The following is an 18,482-nucleotide window of genomic DNA, read 5'->3' as shown; positions in this document are numbered from 1 at the left end:
CATGGCATGTATTTTTCACTGATATAATAACAAAATCTACTCATTATCTAGCATGAGCATGAGCATGCAGATAGCTTCAATTGTGTTTATATAGTATAGCATGCAATGATACCTGCCCTATGTGCAAGAACTGTTTCCACATTAAATGTTTAGTGGAACAAAGACCAAGCATAAAACACACTCATGTAGCATGCATGGTGGTGTCACTTTTAAAGAGCATGAGGTTTCCTTATGTCATCCTACAAGTATAATGATGTGAGTATGCAGGTGAGCTACAACTGCAGTAGTATTGTACTACACAGCAGTACAGTGGAACCTCAGTTATCCAGACCCCACTTATCCGGATTCTCGGTTAACCGAACTACGGAAATGACTGCTCTATTAGAGTAGTGATTGTTCTATTAGAGGAGTTGAAAATATTGATAAAATTTTCTTTATGCTATTTTGCTGTTATTTATACAGTTTCAGAGATTCAGACTTATGGACCACCCCTGGTCCCAAGGGGTTCGGATAACTGTGATCCAACTGTATAAACTAATATGCTCAATTGTGTATCACCCATAACCCTGAATTTTAATATGTTGCATCATTCCCAACGATATAAATTCCTTCTCTCATTAGCAATCCTGTTAATACAAGGATTTAACACTCTATTAGAGTTTACTTGACTGCTCTATTAGAGTATCTCAAAAAGGCTCATGTCCCACCTGATCATGACAAATGAATGTAAGCTTTATGTTACAATGAACTCTTGTGCTTTACTGCATGCTGTTATCATTACACAGACACTTCACTTTTGTGCTGTCCAAAACTCAGTGCATTGGAGTCAAAATTTCAAAGAAAAATTTCCTGAAACCCTTAGAAACCTACACCCCTATTTATTGCATCACAATAAATTGAAGTTAACATTTGGTGCACGTGTAGGATATGATTCATATGAACCTAGATATTATAAACTGTTACATGTAATGCAGTGATGATCAGATCATCAATTATTATGTAGTTCATGACTTAGTTTAACAGGTTTTTGGGGCATGTGATGTGCCATGATTGAATAGTCTATAAGCTAGCTGTACAAAATTTTCCACCCACCCACTTATTTTCATGGATATGGTGCTATATGTGTACATACTGGCAGACTCCTGTAAGTGTTCAAGCATTAATCAGATGGCTACAGGTTTGAGGCTGCCCATGTCCAGTCATGGATTTTTTTCTCTCCTTTCTCCACCTTTTCAAACATGCTTTCTGTAACAGCTCTAAACAGGCTGTAGGACAAGGTGTCCTATAGACCTTCAGCACTTGTGCTGTAAAGCCTTAATAAATAAATTTAAAAATACCGTATTGGTGCATATACATTATAGGTACAGTATGCTATTATTGCACTTGTTCAAACCTATGTATACATATGTCACTCCAAGCATCAGTATTATGCATGTGTGTTCACAATTATTTGCATAATGTATATTTAATATAGTAGCAAGATTATAATTTACGTCTTACAACTGTAGTATTAATACCCTGCATTCTCTTCTAGGTTATCACCACAATAAACAATTCAATTATATATTAGACGTCAGTTCTATAACATCAACTACATGAGTGTATGCATTACTTTGTTACAGTAGATACATGTACCTGATACGTTTTTATGGTATAGAGCTAGACAAAACATGCATACTGGTCTAACTAGATAAAAATCAAATGTTAATTGCAGATAAATAGTACAGTTGAAAATCATTTTGTCTTTGTCCATTTTGATGTCTTGTAGCTATCCTAAAATGTGAAATAATATTGAAATACTACAGCATAACTTCTTATAGTATGAATTTAACATGTATGTATCAATGTAATCACATAGAAACATTGTACCCATTATGTGAATCTCTGTCTACACACTACCAGAGGAGGATAAGGGTGCAAAAATGACAGTATGTCCAATTTTAAACAGAAATTGCAAGTTGCTCAACCCATTATGTACCACTTTGTGTGGGCAGTTTGAAGGCACATAGTTTGTATATGGCACTGAAGCAAGTACAGATAAATACGTAGACCGATAAACAACATATTGCGCTGCCTGCAGTTTTGTACAAGTGCCAGCAGCCTAGACTGCTACAACACCTCTCTGAACAGATGGAAAGACACTTCATAGTTCACAATAACTCTTTTATAGCCTAACATTCAAAGGTCAGTTGTGGGGCCACAATATCACAAAATGTTACCATACCAAATGTTTAGCAGCTAATTCAAAGCAGCCAATGGTGATCACAAATGCCAACATGTTAGGTGCAACTCGTAGTCTATATGTACGTATATCAAAATAATACCTTACAAGTCTGATTCTATCTGGACCCAGATTAAATTGTAGTCCATTTTCAACACTGAGTTGTTTTATTTTGAATAATCCTCACAATTACATTCAATAAAGGAGTTTAGCATAAGCAGAAATATTTTAATTGTTCTGTTAATTGCTGTTGTGCAACCACTGGTTAGCCAACAAAATGTACAGAAACCATTGGGAAACAGATGACCATGAATTCTAAAACCATTGTTATACAGAAAGAAAAGGAGACACACCACTCCTGTAAACAGCACTAGAAACTACATTGATATCTACACATTTTGGTGGCTGTCTGCTCATCATAGGTTATGTGGTTGGCTAGTTAAAAGCTGCTGAAGTTGAAAACACCTGGAGAAAAAGTGTTCTGGTATCCAGGAATGCAAACAGATTCTTAGTTTCTTTGTTTTGATCGAAGAACAACAAAAGAACAAGCATCAGGATCACCTGGATAGTGTTTACAGGCACTCTAAACATCATGTTTGTTTGTCAGCCTGTCTGGTCGATTGTAGCATTCATATTCCATGGAACCAATGCAATTATCTATTAACAAGCTTTGCCAATAAGTTCTGAGTAGTTTTCTTGTAAATTCTTGAACTTTACAGCTCCATAACTCGCTAACCCTTTATCCTATTAACAGCAGACAACCAAGAAATGAAAAGAAAATCAATGTAGTTCTACAGAAAATTGGAACATACCGTATACTTTGTAAGCAACAGAGTTTTATTGTCAATTATCATCATTTCCCAATGGCTTCAACACATTTTTATGGGCCTTCAGAGCATCCATTGGTTGCACAATAATTCTGAAATTGCATTCCCAGATGCTTATACCAAACTCCCCTATTGTGGCAACCAGTTTTTTCCTTGGATAGTAAGAATTAGAAAGAGACTAGTAGTGTTTAGTAGTTACATAAGTTTTGTTTACTCAAACAGTCTATTGGCTGCTTTTTGCACTAGAGAGAATCACGGGCGATTGAGTGATTGCTTATGCTGAGCATGGTAGAACCAAACAGTGGATGCAATTGAGTACTAGCTATAGTCCATATAAAGCCCTGTGTACTAGTATTGGTCAAATGTAATATTTTAGGTGGCTGAGTTACTGTAGTGCAAATGTCACTACAATATTCAGCCCAATCACCCACATGTGATTGATGTTGAAAACCTGGCCTTTATAACAGATACAGCTGTCCTGTAAGACCTTCTCCAGGTACTAGGTGAGTGGTACATAACTTATCCAACATGCACTCATGCTCTGCCTGATATAAATGAACTCGCGCCGTTGTAGAACTACTAAATATCTGTACAATTGCTACAGTATGTACATCTACATTATTATACTGCAGCAACCATAGTACTTTTCCAGTCAGTATTACACACGAGTCCAAGTATGAAATCCACAGCAGTTGACAAACTCTGAATACTGAAAAGTTCAACAGATTTTAGCATACAGCTACATGACAATGACGAAGGAAAAAGTTACATTGTCATAAATTATGTGGCGCAAGGGTGCAGACGACTTTTTCACTGTACACTGCATTCTACAAGGATAAATACACAGCTATATAACTGCACCCATGTACACCAATACTGCTTAGCTGCATAGCTGCATAGCTGGATATGCAGTGAGTGGCATACATAATGATGTAATTCACTTTTTTTCATTGTTATATTTTTACACAACTACCAGCTACTGGCCACGTTTGCAAACATTAACTAACGAAGTGAATCACTGCCTTATTAATATATTGGCTTTCAACTATGAATAGCCACAAGCATTAAACAACATGGCTATGCAATTTTTTACCACAGTAGATAGTACTGCTGCACTTTGAGATACTCTAATAGAGCAGTCATGTTAAGTGACTAAAATTTTTTTACACCATTTAAATGAAAATGAAGCAAATTACAGTAGCTATCACCACTATGGTGAAGTGCTTTATTAATCTGTATATTTATCTATTTATTAATGTAGGAAAACAAAGGTAACCTTACTTCATGAGATATAAGAAAATGTGTGTGCAATCCAGTTGCAGTTGCAAGTGATTGTTTGAAGTTCAGCTACTATACTTTAAACATTGCAACTGCCAAGAGATCAATGTTAAATTTGGTTGGCATCATGGTAGGTATAGAGAAACAAAGACCTCCTGTTGTAGTGTAGTGAGTTTAATAAGTAGACTGCATATAATAATGTCAAAAGTTTTGGATAGAAAACCGCTAAGTATAGATGGCAATACATAGAATAACACCATACATATCTATGTCATTTGCAAAACAAGAGGTGTATGGTAATTACATAACACAGGTAAGTGGGATCTGGTACGCCTACCTTTTTTTACTTTAGTCCTCTTCTTTATAAGGATGACCACTACCATCATAATTATCCACAGGAAGATATTCACAACAATTCCACTATAACTCCACCAAGTATTGCTGTTGTTGAAGTTCCTCTGCCATCACCATTCTCTGTAAAATAACTAGTAAAACATGTACATATCCTCAAAGACATGTAACAATAAACTTATGTACTGATTATTAATGGCCATAACTTCACTTACAGTATACCAGTACCACACCTACTGTACCTTGTACTACTGAAAGAACTGCTGTATACAGTAATAGTGCCATGTTTACATTACAGAAACAGTCCAGTGGAAATATTTGAGTAGCTGACTAACTGTTTGTCATCACTGCCGGTTTTTAATGTGTGCATATGACTTTCATGCCATACTGAGACTATAGCATAATTCCTTCTGGTTTATTTAAGGGAAAGTGATTTTTTATGCTGGTATATATGGGTAGATACAGCTGTTTGATTTATGGTAGGTGTTGTTTACAACTGTTACGGTACATTCAGTGGTGGAATTACAAGTTAGACTATACTGTAGCTTAATAATATATATAGCAGCGTTGAAACCGGGTCACTACTGCTGACCTGGATGACCCACTGACCCGGATTTGGCGCGGATGTGACCTGGATTATAATTAAAGCCGAGGCGTGCGATAAGAGCTATGTTTCGGGTAGTCTCGAGCGAGCGAGACTATGTTTTGAGCGTTTGATTCAGGGGCGGATCCGGGGGGGGGGGGCTTTGGGGGCTGAAGCCCCCCCCCCCCACCTTCATATTTAGGCTTTACTTGATCAATATGCTGAGTATTATAATGAAATTTTGTCTTAGCATAATTATATGATCACTAATAATACAAATACTCATAAAACCACCTTATAAACATTTTTCCAAGGTATTATCAGTGGATTTATGCTAAAGCTTATGCAACAAGGACCCGAATCAACATTGGAGGTGTACAAGATCGAGCTACTCTAATAGAGCAGTCAGCTAATTACTCTAATAGAACATTTACTGGAAACATGTAGTTGGTTCTGTTATGGAATTTTTCCAAATCTGCCTGCACTTATACATACAATGAAGTGCATTAGTCTGTTTAAAGGGCTTCATTCATGCATTTACTTTTGTAGTTAATATGTATGGCAATACTTAATTCAGGTACACAATTTCCATTGAAAATGCTCTCAGATTCAATCTTGTATTGTTCAAATTTCAAAATTTTCCACTTTCAACATTATTATTCTAACAAGCACCTATTCAGTGTTGTGCAATTGTGAGAGGGGTGCATCATGTACTTGGTTGTCTGTAACTACCCAAACTTTTCCATTAGCAAAATGCTTCAGAGAGCCATACCTATAATCTAAGGCAGTATATAAAATATCTAGATATGAATTTTATGTGGAAATGTCTCCAAATTGCAGTATTTTAGCATCTATTTTTCAAAATTTTTCTTGGGGGGGGGGGGGGGGGGGGGGGGCATGCCCCCAGACCCCCCTAGTTCCAGCATGCTTCGCACACCTCTACCCAAGAGATTAGTACCTTGAGTTAGCCCCCCCCCCCCCCCCCCTTTTATAAATCCTAGATCCGCCCCTGTGATTTGTGTTGAGTAAACGAGCAGCTATGTGATAACTAAGCCAGTAAGTTATAATTTAAAATCAGTCAGTGCGTTTGGTTCTACATAGCTACTGTGAGTTTACAGACAAAAATTGGGCGTGGCTTTGTGCATACCCAGTATTACAATTACCCGATATATTAAAGTGGGTGTGGCTCACAAAAGTACTTATCCTGCTGTAAGACTAGACTATATGCAACTCGTACAATAATCGATTAGTGGGCGTGGCTCCACGTAAGCTTGCAAACAGCAGCGGACACAGGTTCATGCTACAGACTGCATTTACTAATAAATGGGTGTGGCTGAGCGTATGTTTGTAATGCGATAAGTGGGCGTGGCTCACAACAGAGCTACGCGACTAGCGTTTATAAGTTTCCATGTCATCAACGAAATATTTTGTTTCTCACGTGATCCGTGATCCAATCCAGGTCAGACCCGGATAATTTGTAAACCGGGTCTGACCCAGATGACCCGGAGAAAATGTGACCCGGTTGACCCGACCCGGTTTCAACGCTGATAATAGCAAGAAGACAGATTCTTTATTAACGTTCCTATTGCTGCTAGTGCAGTTACGTACATACTATCTTCCCAATTTTATTTATCTTATATCTATACATGCAGCTAGTCTCGTGCCCAGACCGCTTTTTTTTCTTTTGTGTGGGGGCGAGAAAAAAAGGGTCTGGTGGATCTCCAATAGCGGTTTTGTGCAACCGAACTCCCAAAATCCGAGAGTGTTAAATTGGTGTTGAATTTGAACGAAGGCCAACTAACGAAGTGAGAGTGAAGCGAAGCGGCGCACGTACGAACCGCGTTCGGCTAGTGAGGCTCTGTCTGTGCCGGACTGAACAGTGGCCGAACAGTAACACTCTCAGTATAGACTCTTCTGGTGGCGCGGGTGTGGGTTAACCGTTCAGTTATCTTTCAGAGACTCAATAGTCTAGATGGAGAAATGTTGCTGCTTATGCCTTGCAAGTTTAGTGAATGCAAAAGGAAAATCTCGTCAGAAGAAAGTGTTTGGTGGAAAGTGCCAAGCAGAAGTGCAAAAGTTAAAAGAATGCTTTACACAAGAAGGCTGTGGGGGACTGGAGAATTTTAGTATGGATTCAACATTATGCTACGAGTGTATGCAGAAACTAAAAGATTTGATAAGATTTGAGAATGAAATTAAACAAATCAGAGCTAAAGTATCATCTTTCATTCGCAATTTACAGGCAATGGCATCATCTCGCAAGCGAACACATGCATCACAGCAACAGAACATTCGTAGTGTGAGTAGCTAACGTTTGAGCATGAAACCTGTATGTGATGTGTTTAATGATATTATAGAGTATAAGACGTTGCACCGATCACAGAGCAACTTCAGATGGTGGAAGTTCAATGATGTCCAGTTTTTCTAGAGTGTGTAGTGGTTTTCCATCACTTGCTGTAAGTTTGATTTGATGTAGATACATAAAGTAAGATTAACTTTATGTTCTTTAGCCGACAACAGTTCCAACGACAGTTACTGGTTCACCTATAATGTTTACTTTCCCTGCAATGTACAGTGGGCTTCCGTCATTTAATGTGAGTTTTTAAAAAAAAAATAAATCAAAACATCAAATGAGACCTTTTTAGCCCATGACAGTTACTGATTCTTCTGTGATGTCACGTTTTCCTGCAGTCTGTAGTATTTCTCAATCACTTGCTGTAAGTTCAATCAAATGTAGATACATAAAGCAAGATGAACTATATGTTCTTTAGCCAACAACAGTTCCAACGACAGTTACTGGTTCACTAGCTAATGACAGTTACTAGCTCATCAGTGATGTCAAGTTTACCTGCAGTGTACAGTGGATTTACTGTGAGTATTTATTTAATAGCATTAATACATGAAGTGAGATTTATTTTGTAGACAACAACAGTTACCAGTCAACCTATGATGTCCATTGTCTCTACAACATCTGAGGAAGTTTCTGTAAGCTTACACGTACTATATATTGTATATGCATTATAATAATTGATTATGTGTAGATAAATGTTGGTGATAGGAAATACAAGATTAAAACTCCAAAGAGGAAATTGGCTGCAAAGCGGTATGCTAGACAGAGTTATCCATCCTTTACCAAATCTGTTGTGGATTCTCATCCTGATAATATCTTGTCTGTAATAGGGAGTGGTATTAAAAGTGAATTTAGCCATATGAGTTCTACCAATCTCAAAACTATAATAAAATGTGATGGAGAAACCATTCAGATGTTTTCTTGGGATGCTATCTGGGGTGATTTAAAACTACACATGCCTATGTTCACATCATTTTTGGAGTCTTTTCAAACTAAAGAAGATATCCTTGTGAACTGTGTAGTTGGATGCATGCTTTTGAAGAAACGAAATCAATCATTGGCTTTTCTTCAAAGAACGTTATCCACTTTTTTCTATGCTAATGGAGCTTCAAAGAAGGTGTGTACTTACCATGAATGTGCTAGTACAATAATATGTTTGTAATTGTATATATAGGTATACAGGTGTTTGCAACCATTAATGCTGTGTCAGTCATATTAGGCCACCCTTGATACCATAGACAGAATTGTAGCACATTATGATAAAATACCATTGTAGTGGAAAAATCAGTTAATGCAATACGTTCCTTCAACACAGGTAATTAATAATTTCATTCTTTAATATTTTATTATTAATGTCTTTCATAGAATTGCATTACTGCAGACCAATTTTTCCCCAACTTGTCTGATTCAGCTTCCAGTAGTGAGAACTCTTTTGCCAGTCCATCATATAGCCCTATTAATACATCTAATGATTCTGAAGCAGATCGACCAATATGTAACCCTTTGTTGTTGACAACCAGTATTCTAGAGTTGCTACAAGATAATACACCAACACAACCCAGACCAGAACTACTAGTGGAACTAAAAGATGGTATATCTGAGCAACGGGATGGTACATCACAGCCATTTCAGCCACGGGGTAGCACACCACAGCCACAGGATAGTACACCACAGCCACAGGGTAGTACACCACAGCCACGGGGTAGTACACCACAGCCACGGAGTAGTACACCACAGTCACAGAGTAGTACACGACAGCCGCGGGGTAGTACACCACAGCCATGGCAGCCACATTGTAGTATATCACAGCTACGGGATACTACATCACAACAACAGGATGGTACACTACTACAGCTACCTGGTAGTACATCGAATCCACAGGATAGTCCACCACAGCCACCAGATACTACATCTGATCCACAGGAGAATATTACATTTGGGGTCTGAAATGCGACAGGACAGAGGATCCACACAACAGAATGGTACTGTAAACACCAATTGGCCTGGTTTCAAAATTGTTGGAGACAACATAGATAGGAACTATCACCCATCATTTCAACGTCATAGCAATTCAACTAATTCCATGCATGCATTTCATATGTACGCAGTGCAAGATTTATCATCATATTCTGACATTGCACCATCTTCCATTATTGAAATTGACAAGCTACTAATAAGCAAGGAAGACACCAAGTCATTTTTAGGTGATGCAGTTGTATTGCTGAGTAGGTATGCAATAGTTTATTGTAATGTATGTGGTTGTTAATATTTTTATAATTGCAGAATTTTGGTTCAACACATAAAAGTCTTTTCTACACAAAAGAAAGATGTGCTGGCTCACATACCAAGCAAGTTCATCGAGGAGATGTCAATGAAGTCGAAAGTGGTTAGGATATGTAATAGTTACTGAAGTATTAATACATAAAGTGGACATTGTTGTAATTTTTAGAAAAGCAAAAGACTACCTAATAGATATTTAATATGCTATACATTTGTATTAATAGTGCCGTGTATGTAGTTTGCTTTTTGTGTAGGTACCACTTGGAGTGTTGAAGAGAAACGAAAATAGAATTGAGGAAATGTGTGAAATAATGGATGAAATTCACAAGTATGTGCCGTCCAGGCATGTGACAGAACTATCTCCACTATTCCATGATGAATCTGATTTTGAGTATGATGATGAAGTTTTTCACCAAATTTTACTAGGGGGTGATCAATTGACAACAGCTAGGGCAAGAGGCAGCATTGCTGCTAGAAGGGACCACCAAACACGCCGAGAGCGTTTACAGGGCTTGCTACCAGTGGTAGAGGATTGGCATGCCAAACAATGCTTACTTAAGGTATATATATAGTACATTATTCACTACACAGTACACACTGCTGCAGTGCTTGCACATTTTTGGTAATTGGATTACAGTCTGCTAAATGAGCTGAATTTCTTGCTTTAAACTTGCAGGTTATTTGGAAGCACTTTTTACTCAGGCTTCCAGCACAGAGAAAGGTACATTATCACAATTTAAAGTGCTCTTAAATGTAGCAACTTCCGTTGACCCTGAGAAGAATATGAAGGGATGCGAGGACTTCCTTCTCATAGTGTTGCATGCTCATGTTGTTGCTGCAGGAAACAAACTTATGGAGAAAAAGCAGTATGACACTGTCCAAGACCTTGCAAGAGCCACACTTCGTAAGTTCACAAATTTTGATCCAGACAAAAAGAATTCACAGAATGATAAAATTCACCTGTATGGCACAGAGTTACTAACAGTGGCCATTATTTGGCATTCCTTTGATGACTCCATACTGGAAGCAGATGGAGACAGGGTCCTCCTGTGCTGGAAATTTTTATTAGTGATTTTTCGGGCAAAGGGTCACAGAAACTATTGCAAAGAGGCTGTAACACTACTAGTTCAGTACCACTTTTTGTTGTCAGATCGCAAAGCAGCACAGATGATGAAGTGGTCTCGTTTTATTAACACATCTGGAAAGCAAGGTTGTAATATACCATGTGACCTCCACTTAGACCACCTCAATAAACGTCTTAAGGGGCTGATAACAAAGTTAAACTCCAATGCATCGGGCAGTAGTAATAGTATCTACCCTGTCAATGCTGTCAATCGTGCTGCAAGGTTTATTGGCTTGCTAAATGAACTGTGCGATTTATTTGAAGATCAGAACAAGGTTTCACCTGAATCTGGCAATCACAACAAGCCCTCTCTAGAAAAAGACGTCAAGTTGATAGTGGATGTTCTCAAAGAAGTAGATGTTTTTGACATTAAGCAAAGGAGAAAACACCGGTCATTTTCAAATATTGGTCGAATTTTACAGCAGTGTCCATCTGGACATTTAAAACCATGGATTTTATCAAAACTTGATGCATACAATTTAATTTAACATGCAATGTTTCAACATACAGTTACATTATTTCATTCCTGTACAATGCTACCTATTGCTTTGAACATTCTTCACAGTCACATAAAGTACTACAAATGTCACAACACTTGCATTTTATACAGTCTGGTTCATCAAAAAGTATAAATGATTGGAATAAATTACACCGACGACAGCTGCTGCTGTTCTCATAATATGCCTTCATGGACTGTTGCATGTGGCGGCCGCCTTTTCTTCCACATATTAATAAAGCACGTGACAATTCACTATCACGCCCTGCCCTTCCAATCTCTTGTAGGTAGTATTCAGGGTCACAAGGTGATCCCCAATGAATGATCCGGTGAACATCAGGGCAATCAATGCCCATGCTGAATGCTGTAGTGGCTATCACTATTCGTAATTTTGATCCTTGCTTTGTAAACACAGACAATACAGCCTGTTTCATTGCCACAGTTGAAGCTCTGGTGTACATAGTTAGCAAACGGAATTGCAGGAAATTGGGATATCCTGCTGGTTCAGTTTTGTCATCGCCTAGATAGCATAGCAGCCTTGCATACAAGTCAGAACAATCCCGATACGTACGACAAAATACTATAGTTTTAGGATAATTCATTTTCATCTTTATTAAATCACCTGCTATCACTGCACTCAACTCATCCAGTTTCATGGCAGGTATGACAGAAAGAAAAAAAATATTTGGTCTATTTGGTGATAAGCCAACAACGATTGGATTCCGTAGGCACAAACGATCCTTCACAGCTTGTAAAGTAGGGTGAGTAGCTGTAGCTGTCAGCGCCAAGATACAGACATGATCTGGAATAATGCTTCGTAGCTCTCCAATCATGGCAAATGCAGTACGGAAATCATCACCCCTAGATAAAAATAATTAAATTCAAACTGGAGTGTGCCTAAGTGTATACCTACCAAGTCTTAACACAATGAGCTTCATCCACTGCTATACCAATCAAGTTCTCCTTATACACTGGTGACAAAAGCATCTGACGATATTTAGGATTGCATATAATATTTTCTGGACTAATATACACCAGCTGGGTTTCTCCCTTCACTACCCATTCGCATGCTGCTTTATCCATTTGTGATTCACCAACAAAGTCAACGTTCAAACCTGCAGACTGAAACTTTGCTGTTTGATCCATCATAATAGCAGATAAAGGGGAAATGCACACCATTATACTTCCTTTTCTGCCTGTGGAATTGAGTAAACAGTAAATTCATTATTGATACCAGCGACCGGTTCACCTACCTCAAGTTTTATCAAATACACTGGGTAAAATAGCATAGATGATCGATTTTCCATCCCCGGTAGGAAGGGAAACGAACACATCGTTTCCAGAACAAAACTTCACCACTGCTTCCAATTGTTTTTGCTTCAGACTTAGCCCAATGTCACTAGAAGCTTGATGTATTGCTTCTTGTAGGTCCATAGCTGCCAGCTGTCACCTGTAGACACGGAAAGAAGTAGCTAGATAATCAATAATAGGCAAACAAAAGAACAATGCTAGCACCAGCTGGTACTCCAAACGCACGTGCGCCGCTTCGCTTCATTCTCACTTCGTTAGTTGGCCTTTGTTCCAATTCAACACCAATTTAACACTCCCGGATTTTGGGAGTTTGGTTGCACAAAACCGCTATTGGAGATCCAACAGACCCTTTTTTTCCCCGCCCCCACACAAAAGAAAAAAAAAACCGTCTGGGCACGAGACTAACATGCAGCTGCACTTTAACATGTTTTCCTGAACAAAAGTTTGCCATGCTCGTGTCACAACATTAATTTACATGGGATATTACTGCAAAATTTAGCTACACATGTAATTATATCCATTCAGTACTTAGTACCCCATCATTTAGTGTAGGGTGCTTTAATATACTGGTCTAGGTTTGTTGGAGCATATGGTCTGTGACAACCTGAAGTTACGTATGCTTTTGAGGTACAGGTGCATGTGGATGGGTCAGACGTGGTCTGTACATATATTATGTGTAGCATTTAGGGCTTTGTGAGGTCCTACCCTAGCAACTGTACATGTCATTCCGCTGTTTTCTTCATCCATTATTTTGTGCTATAACTAGGCCATTCTCTGCTCATAAAATAGCAATATGTGACCAAATTTTAGAAAATTCCCCATATGAGCGCATTTGACACTTAAAATATTTAATGACCAAATAACAAGCTTTATAGTGCAAATCTACTTGTTGATGGTTTTAAGTCATTCTCAATACCTTAAATTACTGGAAAATTTTAGAAATAATTTTATAGCTCTCCTCTGCTCATAATAGTAACATACTAAACATGAAAATTCTAATTATTTCATGCGCACCCATATAGGTGATTTTTCAAAATTCGATCACATATAAGTATCCATATAGACCAGCTGAGAAAAAACCTGCACATTCCTCAAAATCCATTTTAATGCTTCTCTGTTAATAACTACAGCTACAAAAGGAGTAGCCTGCCAAAGTTTCATCAATTTATGTTGTCAATGAATAGTCTTGAAGCTATTGTGGTAGACAGCTGGAACAGCAAGGCATTTGATCGTACAGCATCTAATGCTATATGCATGACAAATAAAGTACAGGCAATCATAACTCACAACTAAAATAAGCTACGAAGATGGTACTTGGCTGAATCTGTTCATTATTAACTGCCTAATCCATCAAGTAGTGCTGAAACGATTGTTCGGTTATTTGACTACTCGGTTGATACAACACTATTCGATTCGTTAATACACTATTCGAATAATCGTTAGCACTTTGTACACTGTATTCAGATGGAAAAGCCAGCCTTAAAACTTAAGATTGTGAATGAAGTGATGTATCTATGCTGTATTCTATTTTAGAAAAGACAGAAATAGCTCTTAGGCTTTACCTTGCTCCCTAACAAAAGGTTTCAGTACTTACTCAGTAGAAGTATAAGCTTAAAGAATAATTGAATATTCGGTCGTCATGTTCACAACTATTCGAATAGTAACATTACTATTCGTTTCAGCACTACCATCAAGGTATAGTGCTTTCCCTATATTGTGCACAAAGAGAAGAAGGCCATTCCAATAAACAAATGACGACGGTAATAAGCGCCCACAGCTCACATGCCCTGTACTTTACCAACATGAAACAGAGTATTTTTATTACTTTCCATGAACAGGTGAATCTGATGTGTATAGGTGTTATTGATTTGAGCCTTGTGTCATTGCGTACTGACGCAGTTAAAATGTGTGTAAATTTTTTATGTGGCATGCATATTTTTACTAAGTTTATTTACGTTTTTATAGCAAAATAGAAGTTTGCAAGAACAGAATTTTACAAAACAATGAGGTTTTGCTTAGCCAGTCACATAATTATGCAGCTAAATGTGTGGCATGAAAGTCATGTACATGTGTGGTAGACAACTGCATGCTAAATTATTAGCTATATACGTACATTCATTCTGAAACAATATCATACTGATACAGTATAGTTGCAGAACAATTATGCACACCAGAATATTTGTATACAATGTGATTACCTAGTCATATAAATAGACTACTAGAACTTACTCTGTGCTGATGCCCATGATAACAAATGGAAAAACAAAAGTAACAAAAAAGTTCCCTCATACTTCATTATTCCCTGTACACAATAATACAGACATGTGATGACAAACTTACAGTATGTGTTTATAAACAGATCACTTCATTATTCTAAACATTTTTAATGCCTAGATACAGTACTAGTAGTAAGAGCAGTACAGCATCAAAAAATGGGCATTTCGTGCACTTTGTGATACAACTATGAAACTTTCCACACAAATTGTGCTCCTCATGACATATGTTTTTTGATATAGAGCCATCGCAGATTTGACCTTTGGTGACCTTCAGAGCTATTTTTTCACTGAAAATTAATCATTTTTGTCTTTATCTCCCTGAGGCTTTATTTTACACTGTTAAAACATGATATCAAATTAAAGGTGTTGATCTAAGAACTACATTGACTTTTGTTTGAAGTTTGTAACTCATTCCACTACAAAGTTATGATGATTTTTGTAAGTCATAAAATTCTTTGCACTTGGGGTGTAAATTACTAATGGGCAAGTAATTAATAGAATTTCATGGTTAATACAAATGATCATAACTTTGGAATGCAATCACCTATTGACTTCAAATAAAAACCAAGTAGTACATTTTAGCAGCACCTTTAATTTGAAACTGTGCAAAATGATACCTCAGAGAGATAAAGACAAAAACGATGAATATTAAATACAGAAACAGCTGTAAAGGTCACCAAAGGTCAAATATGCGATGGCTCTATATCCAAAAAATTATGTCACAAAGAGTACAACTTATATGGAAAGTTTCATAATTGTATTAAAAATTGCACAACTATCGCACTATGCTGCTCTACTATATGCATGACTCATCCATAGTCCAAAGTAACTGTTACAAATCACGACAACAGTATACAATTGATCACTAACTATTAATTACAATAATGATGATTTGCAAACAGATGATTGATGGCCAATGCTTTGTACTGATGTCAGTCAGTGTATGTGCATGGCAAATTATAGTAATACATGGTGATGTGATGATGGGGCATGAAACTATCTAATGTGAATGAAATTTACAGAATAATTAAGTTACCCTATGAAATGGTTGTACTTTTAAAGCTGGGTACAATGTGTGATTGTTACTATTCCAAGTTTAGAATATGCATCACAAGTACTGAATCCTCACATTATGTTGCTACCTATACCCTGGTCATGGTACACCCCCTTTGTCAAACCCTGGATCCACTCCTGGTGCTAGCTGCTTATACATGTATCGAGACACACGATAGTGTGTTGTGCGGCCAAGTATAGCCAGTGCGGGTGCACAACAGACAAGTGTGTATTTTACAGGAACCAAAAAATGCCATTTTCATGCATCTGTAGCTTGATAATGGCTGGATGGAAATTAACCACTTTTGCTGTGGAAACTCCCTTGGGGTTGGGTATCTCCCATTCCACATTTGAGGTGAATCCACCCATTCATCACTAAGATATGTGCCTTCAAAGTTCGTCTTATTTTCTTTGTATTTTTCTTATTATTCTTCTTTGTCTCGCACACTTTAGAAAAATTGTAATAACTCGCATGTGTTTTGTTTTGTAGACTTACCACCTCGACCAGGAAAGCTGGCTACTGGAATCAGCTGAAAATAGGTAGAGAGGTAGAATAACTATTTTAGAGTGATCTTTCAGTAGTTTACAAGGAATCAGATTAAAACACACTGAGTTACACTACAAAAGTCAACTAGGTGCAACATATGTACAATCGAAATGCTCTAATAGTGCAGTCACTCTAATAGAACATTCGTCTACATAATAAGTCACTCTATTAGAACGTTCAGCTACAATCAAATCACCATTCAGCTACGAGCAAGTCACCATGTAAAGAGTTCAGCTACAAACAAGTCACCATGTAGAGAGTTCAACTACAAATCACCCTGTACATAGTTCAGCTACAAACAAATTATCCTGTAGTGAGTTCGGCTACAAACAAATCACCTGTAGAGAGTTCTGCTACAAACAAATCACTCTGTAGAGTTAAGCTACAAATAAGTCACCCTGTAGAGAGTTCAACTACAAACAAGTCACCCTGTAGAAAGTTCAGCTGCAAACAAATCACCCTGTAGAGAGTTCAGCAACAAACAAGTCACCATGTAGACTTCAGCTACAAACAAGTTACCTTGTATATAGAGATTTCTGCTACAAGGTAGTTTACCTCTAGGAGAGAGGACAAGTGATAATTTTCATACAGTATTAATTTTTGTAAAAAAAAGCATCATTATAAAAGTATCCAGAGAATTCAGGTATTAATGTCTTCCTCCTTTCTGCAGTAAAGAAAAAGACAAGTAAAAGAAGTATAAAGCTGGCTGCAGGCTGGCTTTGGAGTATACAAATACAAAAATAAGTGATATCTATACAAAAACAGCCAAGCTGTGAAAAAAGGGTGCAGCCCCCAAGGCACCAAATTCACCTGAATTGTCATTATTAAAATTTTTGCCATTATCACAGTCATTCTTTGGCTGCCACCTTGGATTTCACATCATCTATTTTCACCCTGGCTTTTTTGGGGACCACACACTTTTTTTCACAGCTTGCAATTGACTGTTTTTGTATAGATAGGTATCACTTTAGTCACAATGTCAGACAGTGAAGCAACTAAAACTACTGTAGCTTGCATTCATTGTGTGGCAGAGATACACAAATACTGCATGATGATTATCCACTTCACATTATGTATGTAGATACTGTGTTACAGTGTATTTCAGGTTGGTTATCCACGAGTGCAAAATGCAAAAAATATCATGTGAAGCGATTCGAGCCAATGAGAAACCAATAATTGTTATTGAAATTTGAAAATGCCGTTACCACTGTCCGAAGATCTCAGGTGGAGAATTGTAATGTTGTATCAGTACAGACAATACAGTATCAGTGAAATAGCCAGCTTACTGGTTGTAAGCGAAAAGTCTGTTCAGCATAATTATTCTAACTAGATCCAATAACACTGGTGGTGTATGGGCTACAAAGCAACGTCATGGACCTGAAGTGATACTGGGTTCGTTTGAGGAAATGATCCTTGTTCAGTTCTTAATGGAGCATCCAGATGCATACCTCGACGAGCTACAACTACAAACTGAGCTTTACCAACGTGTTGGTATACAGTGTAGCATGATGACATAAAAAGCTACGCCATGTTGTTATGAAGCATTCAGAAGAATCCGTGGCAAGTTTAAAGAAGAAATGGCTAGTGTGCATGCTGACATATTGTCTGGATTGACGAAACAGGAATGGATAGCAGAGACTGACATTGTCGCTGTGGCTACCATATGCGGGGAACAACACCCGTTAATCACATTCTGAATGTTGGAGGGAAAGGAATTTCAGGTATCACAGCTATGTCTACTTGTGGCATAGAAAACATTCATGTGGTACAGAGCACAGTGGATGGT

The 18,482-nt window shown here is 37.7% G+C and overlaps 3 protein-coding genes, 1 long non-coding RNA gene and 1 pseudogene across 4 annotated transcripts; 3 read left to right on the top strand and 2 right to left on the bottom strand.

The window, feature by feature from the left end:
* Nucleotides 1–1,523: 1,523 nt before the first annotated feature.
* Nucleotides 1,524–15,152, bottom strand: LOC136250168 (uncharacterized). The gene is made up of 3 exons (XR_010698450.1): nt 15,050–15,152; nt 4,664–4,800; nt 1,524–1,773 (listed from the first exon to the last, which is right to left on the bottom strand). It is a non-coding gene; the product is annotated as an uncharacterized lncRNA (long non-coding RNA).
* Nucleotides 7,135–8,085, top strand: LOC136241901 (uncharacterized). Its single transcript, XM_066033291.1, has 5 exons — nt 7,135–7,559; nt 7,618–7,716; nt 7,771–7,854; nt 7,906–7,977; nt 8,032–8,085. The coding sequence occupies exons 1-5, from the start codon at nt 7,233–7,235 to the stop codon at nt 8,083–8,085; spliced, it is 636 nt and encodes a 211-aa protein (XP_065889363.1). The 5' UTR covers nt 7,135–7,232.
* LOC136250159 (uncharacterized) lies at nt 8,090–8,879 on the top strand. Its single transcript, XM_066042339.1, has 4 exons — nt 8,090–8,131; nt 8,183–8,245; nt 8,302–8,727; nt 8,785–8,879. The coding sequence occupies exons 1-4, from the start codon at nt 8,096–8,098 to the stop codon at nt 8,827–8,829; spliced, it is 570 nt and encodes a 189-aa protein (XP_065898411.1). The 5' UTR covers nt 8,090–8,095; the 3' UTR covers nt 8,830–8,879.
* Nucleotides 9,559–10,445, top strand: LOC136241892 (uncharacterized). The gene is made up of 4 exons (XM_066033279.1): nt 9,559–9,839; nt 9,894–9,996; nt 10,145–10,218; nt 10,317–10,445. The coding sequence occupies exons 1-4, from the start codon at nt 9,559–9,561 to the stop codon at nt 10,321–10,323; spliced, it is 465 nt and encodes a 154-aa protein (XP_065889351.1). The 3' UTR covers nt 10,324–10,445.
* On the bottom strand, nt 11,428–12,943 carry LOC136241883 (uncharacterized; annotated as a pseudogene).
* Nucleotides 15,153–18,482: the final 3,330 nt, after the last annotated feature.

Source organism: Dysidea avara, chromosome 1 (genome assembly GCF_963678975.1).
Source record: "Dysidea avara chromosome 1, odDysAvar1.4, whole genome shotgun sequence".
Classification (NCBI taxonomy): domain Eukaryota; kingdom Metazoa; phylum Porifera; class Demospongiae; order Dictyoceratida; family Dysideidae; genus Dysidea; species Dysidea avara.
The sequence above is the reverse complement of the archived record's forward strand: the minus strand, read 5'-3'. Positions and strand labels throughout refer to the sequence as shown.

Excerpts from the sequence above, each read along its gene's own strand:
- LOC136241901 (XM_066033291.1), top strand. The coding sequence starts at position 7,233 with ATGGAGAAATGTTGCTGCTTATGCCTTGCAAGTTTAGTGAATGCAAAA. Across the intron at positions 7,855-7,905 it reads GTGGGCTTCCGTCATTTAAT|CCCATGACAGTTACTGATTC; the intron begins GTGAGTTTTTAA and ends AGACCTTTTTAG. Across the intron at positions 7,978-8,031 it reads GTATTTCTCAATCACTTGCT|CCAACAACAGTTCCAACGAC; the intron begins GTAAGTTCAATC and ends TATGTTCTTTAG.
- LOC136250159 (XM_066042339.1), top strand. The coding sequence starts at position 8,096 with ATGTCAAGTTTACCTGCAGTGTACAGTGGATTTACT. Across the intron at positions 8,132-8,182 it reads CAGTGTACAGTGGATTTACT|ACAACAACAGTTACCAGTCA; the intron begins GTGAGTATTTAT and ends TTTATTTTGTAG. Across the intron at positions 8,728-8,784 it reads CTAATGGAGCTTCAAAGAAG|GTATACAGGTGTTTGCAACC; the intron begins GTGTGTACTTAC and ends TTGTATATATAG.
- LOC136241892 (XM_066033279.1), top strand. The coding sequence starts at position 9,559 with ATGCGACAGGACAGAGGATCCACACAACAGAATGGTACTGTAAACACC. Across the intron at positions 9,840-9,893 it reads GCAGTTGTATTGCTGAGTAG|AATTTTGGTTCAACACATAA; the intron begins GTATGCAATAGT and ends TTATAATTGCAG. Across the intron at positions 9,997-10,144 it reads TGTCAATGAAGTCGAAAGTG|GTACCACTTGGAGTGTTGAA; the intron begins GTTAGGATATGT and ends CTTTTTGTGTAG.